The 8,692-nt window shown below is 39.7% G+C and overlaps 1 protein-coding gene across 1 annotated transcript; it reads left to right on the top strand.

The window, feature by feature from the left end:
- The first annotated feature begins 6,536 nt into the window (after positions 1-6,536).
- LOC103261725 (Golgi-associated PDZ and coiled-coil motif-containing protein-like) lies at positions 6,537-8,189 on the top strand. The gene is given in 4 exon segments (XM_008059302.2): positions 6,537-6,567; positions 6,570-7,059; positions 7,061-7,376; positions 7,677-8,189. Coding segments are annotated over 4 exon segments (1,347 nt in total). The 5' UTR covers positions 6,537-6,539.
- Positions 8,190-8,692: the final 503 nt, after the last annotated feature.

The following is an 8,692-nucleotide window of genomic DNA, read 5'->3' as shown; positions in this document are numbered from 1 at the left end:
ACCACAGAGAACTTTATCTTACAACTTTACTATCTTGACCAAACAAGACAGAGACTTCTCACAAGGAATAACTCTAATTGGGCACGGGAGGTCAAAAGCCCATGACTTAACCAATTACCAAGGCCCAGTGCATGGGTACCTTGACTGGCTACCCCCCAGAACAATATGTTTCAAGTAGGAGTAATAGAAGTCCTCTAAAAAACAGGTGTGATTTTCTGAGAAGATAAAACATTATCACACCATGCTGGCAAAATTTCTATTCTACCTTTTTTTTAGGAGCACAGACACAAAAGGCACAGGGAGCCGAGGTGATTCACTCCAGATCTGGGCTGCCCAACATGGCGGCCACCAGACACATGTGGCTAAGAGCCCTTGAAATGTGCATGAGAGGTGTCATACACACTGGATTTTGAAGACTTACTAAAAAGAGAATGTAAAAATCTCGTAAATAATGACATATTAATTACATAATGAAATAATATCTTGGATATTATTATATTAAATAAGCTTTATTATTTTTTAAAATTTTTAACTTTCTAAATGTGGCTATCAGAACACTTAAACTTAAATATGTGGCTTATATTCTATTTCTATTGGGGATGGCTGTCTTAGAAACTGAGGGTTCCAAAGAGCTTCGGGTCTTGTTTTGCCCTCTCAAGGAAAGCACATCTAGCAAATGGAAAGAAGAGAAGTATAGAATTAATTTCCATCTTACACAGCATGTCATAAGGGTACTTGGTGTGTTTGGTTAGATGATGTGAATGTTTTTTTCTTCACACTTGCCAAAGTCCCTGTTTTGGTATCTCCCAGTCATACCCTTAGGGAATTATATCAAATATCATCATCCATCTCTTTCAGGAAGCACCAAGCAATAGCCAACGCACACAGTTATAAATCTTTATCCGCACACCAAAGCCACATATAAATCCATAAGCTACCAAGTCTTCATGTCATCCTATGAGGCAGGCTGAAGGGTGATTCGGGGTAAAATGTGTGCTTTGTCAGTGTTATTGTGTCACAAAGATTCCAGATAGTAGATGCAGCTACCTTTAGTCTCCAGCCTCTTGATGTCCAAGTGTGGCAATCTGATGAATCTGAACAGCTCTCTTGTTTGATGTTAGCTCATTTTCTAGTATGACCCGTTTTTCTGCAAGAAGCCAATTTAGAGTGGTGAAGAGAACAAAAGTCCAGGTTGGAAAATTCATTGTCTTTCATTCAGAATGCTTTAGATAGGAAACAAATTTAGATAGTACAGCTTTGCTTCTCTGTATACAGAAAGCATGCAAGACTGCATATTTCACCAACTTCCCCTTTCAGCATCCCAGGAGAGGAGGGCGGCAAGTCTCTGCCTCTAGCTGACACGAGGATTTAGAGATGTCTATTTTAGTAGAAGCCTGCCCCTAAAAGCTTGTGACCTAAAAGAAGCCCTTCAACCTTCTTGCCTGCTGGTTTCTGTCTCAGTTATATAACAGGGCATCCAAGGACACTTAAAATATTTTCAAATGCAAACTGTAATATACCCTGCTTAAAAGCTTCTGAGGGCTGCCCTCTCCAATAAAGTAGAAAGATTTGCCATGGCCTCTAACACCCTACAGCAGAGGTCCTCAACCTCCAGACCATGAACCAATACTGGTCTGTGGCCTGTTAGTAACTGGGCCGCACATCAGGAGGTGAGAAGCGGGCAAGCAAGTGAAGCTTCATCTGTATTTACAGCCACTCCCTATCACTAACATTACCGCCTGAGCTCCACTCCTTGTCAGATCAGTGGCAGCATTAGATTCTCATAGGAGCTTTGACCCTATTGTGGACTCACATTCCTTATGATTATCTCAGGTGGAGCTGAGGCAGTGATGCTAGTGCTGGGGTGTGGCTGCAAATACAGATAAACATTACCAGTGAAGTTTGACTACACATCCTCTCCTTTCCCAACTGTGGAAAAACTGTCTTCCACAAAACTGGTCCCTGATGCCAAAAATGTTGGGGACCACTTCCCTACAGAATCTGACCTGGCCTGTACCTCCAGCTCATCTCCTGCTACCTCCTTCATGTCACAACCATATGTCTTGCCTTTTTTTTTTTTTTTTGAGGTGATGGAGCTGGTCCTGCCCAAGAGTCTTTACCTGGGCAATGTCCGCTGCCTGGTACACTCTTCCCTCTAATTCTTGCCTCTTGCCTTCTTAGCAGGATCTTCCTTCCTAAATCAACCCGAGAAGTTTTCTGTACTTTCATGGGTCCAATGTGTTAAAAGTTGTAGTTCAGGGCCACCAAGTCAGTTAAGACAGGAGAGGTCAAGTTCCCAGAAGAAAGTCAAGCAGAAAGGAGTGAGTCTCACAGTCTCAGCCACTTTTCCTGCAGAGATACCAGCCTATTTGTAAAAGGTATAGAAACACAAAAACAGAAAAATTAGCTGTGAAAAGGCTGAGGAACCACACAGAGTTCTTGACACTATCACAGTACTGAAGATTTTTAAAGGTAGAATTTAGGGTCTGGCAAGGAAAAGCTGCCTGATAAACACCCCAGGCATCTAGATGAGAGTGCTAAAGCACCTCATCCTAATACCGTGTTTCTCAACGTATGATCCATGAATCCCTAGGGGTTCCAGACACTCTTTCAGAGGGTTCAAGAGGCCAGACTATTGTCATAATAACATCTGCCTTTTTTACTGTGTTGATATTTGCCCTGATGACACAAAAACGATGGTAAGCGCCTCACCCCAAATCAAGGCAACAGCACCAAAGTATTAGCAGTCATTGTGTTCATCACCACCAGGTACTCAGAAAAGGAACAAACCAGCAAAGTCAGTTTCATCTAAGGATACCATTGATTGATCATGCAATAAAAATGATTAATTTTTAAAAATTTTGACCCTTCAGTAAACTTTTTTTTAGTATTCTGTGTGACAAAATGGAAAGTATACATGAAGTACTTCTGATGCAAGCTGAAATATGATAGTTACCTTTAGAAAAAGGAACTATGTGATTTTTTTGCTGCAAATTAAAGTAGCCTCTTTTGTCACATCACAACATTATTACTTGAGAGAACCAATTATGGTTAATCAAACTTGAATTGGTAGACATTCTCAAAAATGTGCAAAGTGAATCTGTCTTTTAAAGGAAAAATGCTGAGTTTAAGTGAAAATTAGAATTTTGAAAAACTTGAATCCAAAACACTATGAGCTTGATAGAGTCCCAATATTTAAAGGGTTTCAATATAAGATTGATGATGGGCTGTGCACAGTGGCTCAAGCCTGTAATCCCAGCACTTTGGGAGGCCGAGGTGAGAGGACTGCCTGAGCCCAGGGGTTCGAGACCAGCCTGGACAACTTGGCGAGACCTTGTCTTTACAATAAATCAAAAACTTAGCCGGGCATGGTAGCATGTACCTACAGTTCCAACTACTTGGAAGGCTGCGGCAGAAAGATTGCCCGAGCCCAGCAAATCGAGGCTGTGGTGGCCATGAGTGTCATTGACAAAGTGAGACTCCAATTTAAAAAAAAGATATTTGCTACTGTATAATAAATTATGTTAATCCTTGAAGATTTCTGTAAGTCAATGACCAATATGATTCAAATGACCAATGCATGATGTTATGAAATCATGCATTTATAAAAATCCCATCATAGTGCAAGATAGAATAATAGATTTTAATGAAAGAGTTCAAAGAGTTCTTTGATGTGGTTTTAGATTCCACCTTGTGACTAATCTTTAAGAAACTACCACTTGTCGAATTGTGCTACAGTATTAAAGTATAACCACAATCATCTGAAAAGTGTATTAAAGTACTCTCCAATTGCATATTTGTGTAGAGCTGGATTTTCTTCATATGCCTTAAAGTAGCATATTGATACAGATTGAATGCAGACACAGGTATAAGCATCTAGCTGTCTTTCATTAAGCCAGATATCAAAAGAAAATTGAAAAAAAGTGAAAAACAATATTACTACTATTACTGAAATTTTTGTTTTGGAGGATAGATATTTTTCATAAAACATATTTTTAGGTTAACATGGAATAAGTTCGTGATTATTCTTTTAAATAAATACTAAGTAAATGTTGTAAAAGTTTTGCAATTTTTAATATGGTCAATATCAACATATATAACTCACATTAACAGAAGCTCTTTGGAGAACTCAACAATTTTTAAGAGTATAAAGAAATCCTGAGACCAAAAGGTTTGAGAATCACTGATCTGGAAAAATTATCAAAATTGGCCCTATATACCATAAAATAAGGTATAAAGGCCATAAAATAAGGCCATAAAATAAGTCTTAACAAACATCAGTTTTGAAATTATTCAGAATATATTCACTCACCACAGTGAAATTAAGTTAGAAGTCAATTTTTAAAAAGAACAACTAGGAAATCTTTAGTATTTTGAAATTAATCCATTAATTTCTAAAATGTTATGTCAAGGAGAAATTTCAGACTTTAGAAAATATTCTAAAGTAAAATATTCTAAAATCCAAAAATATGACATGTCAAAATTCATAGTATTTAAATAAAGGCGTACTTAGAGAGAAATTTATAGCATTAAATGTATATACTAAAAAAGAAAAAAGCTGAAAAATAAGTGATCTAAGTAGCTATTTAGAAAAATAAATAAGAAAAACAAAAGCAAATTAAGAAAAAGGGGGAAATGATAAAGTCAGAAATAATATCTTAAAACACAAATATTGAATGGAGAATCAGCATAAAACAAAAGTTGATTCTTTGAAAATACTAAAAAGTAATAAATCTTTAAAACACCAAGAAAAATGGAGGAGAAATAAATTACCAATATCAAAATAAAGGTGTCATATAAAAAATTGTAAGATGATATGAAAATATATATATGCGAAGATGAGAAAAATCACAATTACAAAAACAGATAGAAAGAAATAGAAAATATGAATAGCTGTACACCTATTAAAGGCATTGAATGTCTAGGTCAAAAGTTCCTATAAGGAAAACTCCCTGCCTGATTTTATTGAAGTATTTTAAGGGGAAGTAACACTAATGTGAAATATTTTTTTCATAGAATATAATCATCTTTTCAACTCATCTAATGGTGCAGCATAACTTTGATGAGAACTATACAAGAAAAATATTTCTAGTCAATTTCTCCTATGAATGCAAATTAAAAATTCTAAACAAAATACTAGCGAATTGAATTCCATTATATATAAATAAGATAATGGTCAAGGCTTATTTTAGCAATGCAAGATTGGTTTACCATTCAAAAATCAATGGAACATGAACACACACACACACTCACATACACTCACACAAATATGCTATTATATGGAGAGATTCCCAGTTTCCAGTCAATATGTGAAGAGCTTGGAAGTCTCCAGTTGTATTCTCACAATAAGGAAAAATACACACACACACACACACACGTACACACACACCGAGCAAACTGAAAATTGACAATTCTTACATCTATCAGAGAATTGAGGTCCCAAAGCAATCTGCTGCTCTGAAAAGTAAAGAAGCAGACAGACACAGAGAATCTCAGCTTGACAGAAGCAGAAGTCCTCAGATGGACAAGTTTGAGAGTTTAAAACTCCACAAGGGTCCAGTCTTAGGCATCCCCACACTACTATGAGTTTCACCTCCAGAAACCCTACTCTGTTCTCACTGTGAAGATCCCTCATGATTCCAGCAGGCAAAGTAAGACAGCAACCAGTTAAAAATCGGTCCAGAGCATTCTGTTCTCCCTAGCTGAGGCCCTCAAGGAAAACCATTTTACTGTAGCCTAATTTGGATTTTATCTGGGCCTAGTTGGCTTAGAAGAAAGGAAATGCTCAACTCATGCTCACTAAGAGATTGAGACCTGATCACAGGACTATAGAACTCTTCCCCTCCCCCACGCCTCACCGCCATATCAAGAAGGCTCTTGTATAATAATGGAGGACAAAGAATTACAAGCCTTAGACTCTACTTAAAAACCCACAGACAACAGGAGAGACAAAAACAAGGACACTAGAGGAGATTTTAGACTCTGACACTATTGCTACAGCAAACAGTAAATACACAGCCTAACACCTAGCCAGATAAACATAAACCTCACACTAATGTCGTATCTACCTCAGTTCCTATTACTCAATAAACGAATCTAGGCTTTCAGCAAAAAATTCCAAATGACAAAAAAATTACTAATCACTAAAAGCCAAAAAACACAGTCTGAAGAGACAAAGCATGTATTAGAACCAAACTCAAACATGCAGAGGTTTTGGAGTAATCAGACAGGGAATTTAGAATAAGTGTTATTAAAATGCTAAGGGTTTTAAGGGACAAAGTGAACAATAGGCAACAGAGCAGATGGTTCATGTAAGCAGTGAGATGAAAACTCCAAAAAGACAAAGCGTTAAACAGAAATGCTAGAAATCAAAAGCACTGTCACAGAAACAAATGCCTTTGATGAGTTCATCAGTAGATGAGACATGCCAAGGAAAGAATCAGTGATTCTAAAGATATTTCAATAGAAATTTCCAAAGCTAGCCCCTCGCGGGTGGGCGGCAAGGGTCGTCGGCGGGGTGGGCAGGCCCGGACGGCGCCATGTCGGCTGGCGGCCCATGCCCTGCCGAAAGGGGCCCGGGGACGCCTCCTGCTCCGTGTGGGTCTCTGCTGGCGGGGTCTCCATGTACCGGTGGCTGGATGTGCTGGAGAAGGAGATCGACAAGGCCTTCGTGGACATGGGCCTGCTGCTGGGCGTGATCGACCCAGACCAGGCGGACATCACCTACGAGGGGCAGCAGAAGATGAGCTCCTGCTTCACGCATCTCTGCCACAAAGCCCAGACCGTCTCCCAGATCAACCACAAGCTCGAGGCACAGTTGGTGGATCTGAACTCTGAACTGACAGAGACCCAAGCAGAGAAGGTGGTGTTGGAGAAAGAACTGCTTGATTAGCTCTTGCAGTTGCACTCTATCCAGCTTCAGCTTCATGCTAAAACTGGTCAGAGTGTTGACTCTGGTACCATTAAGGCAAAACTGGAAAGAGAGCTTGAAGCAAACAAAAAAGAAAAAATGAGAGAAGCTCAGCTTGAAGCTGAAGTGAAATTGTTGAGAAAGGAGAACGAGGCATATAGCTGTTCTCCAGGCTGAAGTTTATGGGGCAAGACTGGCTGCCAAGTACTTGGACAAGGAACTAGCAGAATGGGTCCAGCAATTGCAATTACTAGGCCGAGATATGAAAGGACCCACTCATGATAAGCTTTGGAACCAATTAGAAGCTGGAATTCATTTGCATCGTCACAAAACTGTGATCAGAGTCTGTAGAGGGCATAACGACTTGAAACGGCTGATGCCGGCACCACCAGGTCACGATCAAGATTCCTTGAAGAAAAGCCAAGGTTTTGGTCCAATCAGAAAAGTTCTCCTCCAGCCGGGCTCGGTGGCTCAGCCTGTAATCCTGCGCCTTTGGGAGGCTGAGCTGTGTGGATTGCCTGAGTCCGCGGGTTCGAGACCCGCCTGGGCAGCAAGACCTCATCTCCACAATAAATAAAAAAATCAGCCGAGCGTGGTAGCACGTGCCTGTAATTCTGGCTACTTGGAAGACTGAGGCCGAAGGATCGCCGGAGCCCAGTAGGTTGAGGCTGCGGTGGCCGGAAGCGGCCACTGCACTCTAGTCTGGGCAACAGAGTGAGACTCCAACTCAAAAAAAAAAAAAGAAAAGAAAAGTTCTCCTCCTAAGGAAGATCATGAAGGACTTGGCATCTCAATTACAAGTGGGAAGGAACATGGTGTTCCAATCCTCATCTCTGAGATTCATCCAGGGCTACCAGCTGACAGATGCGGGGGGGGTCTCCACGTTGGAGATGCGATTTTGGCAGTAAATGGAGTTAACCTAAGGGACTCAATGCATAAAGAAGCTGTAGCCATTCATTCCCAGCAGAAAGGAGAAACTGAATTTGAAGTTGTTTATGTTGCTCCTGAAGTAGATTCTGATGACAAAAATGTAGAGTATGAAGATGAGAGTGGACATCGTTACCGTTTGTACCTTAATGAATTAGAAGGAGGTGGTAACCCTGGTGCTAGTTGCAAAGACTCAAGTGGGGAAATTCAAGTGTCACAAGGATTTAATAAGAAGGCAGTAACTGACGCACATGAAAATGGAGACCTGGGAACTTCGAGTGAAACTCCACTAGATGACAGTGCTTCAAAATTAGATGATCTGCACAGTCTGTATCACAACAAATCTTATTGAATTGACTGTCTCTCTAGACACATTGATTAATCAGACTGTTCTGAATTTGGGACACTAGGGAAGATGGTGACGAAGACTATAGAAGAAGGGAGGCTGTTGGCTGCCTAAACGAAAGGCAGGTACCTCAGGGCTTCATGTGAAAAATTCTGAATGCATAAAACCCCCTGTTTTCTGTGGTATACTGTTAGTGATCGCATGTTAAGCAATTTCATTTTCTTGAAACTGTAAGCACCAAAGCATGTGTTTCTCAAAGGGACATCACAGACTTTTAAGTGCCACATGGCACACCACTGTTTCATTTGGCTCCTCTTCCATTTAGTAGAATGACAGTGCTGACTGGAATTTTATAAAATATAATATTCAAATGCAGAGAGTAAGTGGATTCATATTGCATATTCCAGAATGTTAACTGTGGTATTTCAGAGAACAGAACTTGACTCAATGAATTACCAATGTGACTTAATTTTTTTCTAACTGAAAGAATGTTTTTAGACTTAAAAAAT

Source organism: Carlito syrichta, unplaced genomic scaffold (assembly GCF_000164805.1).
Source record: "Carlito syrichta isolate Samal-C Ts95f unplaced genomic scaffold, Tarsius_syrichta-2.0.1 Scaffold303990, whole genome shotgun sequence".
Classification (NCBI taxonomy): domain Eukaryota; kingdom Metazoa; phylum Chordata; class Mammalia; order Primates; family Tarsiidae; genus Carlito; species Carlito syrichta.
The sequence above is the reverse complement of the archived record's forward strand: the minus strand, read 5'-3'. Positions and strand labels throughout refer to the sequence as shown.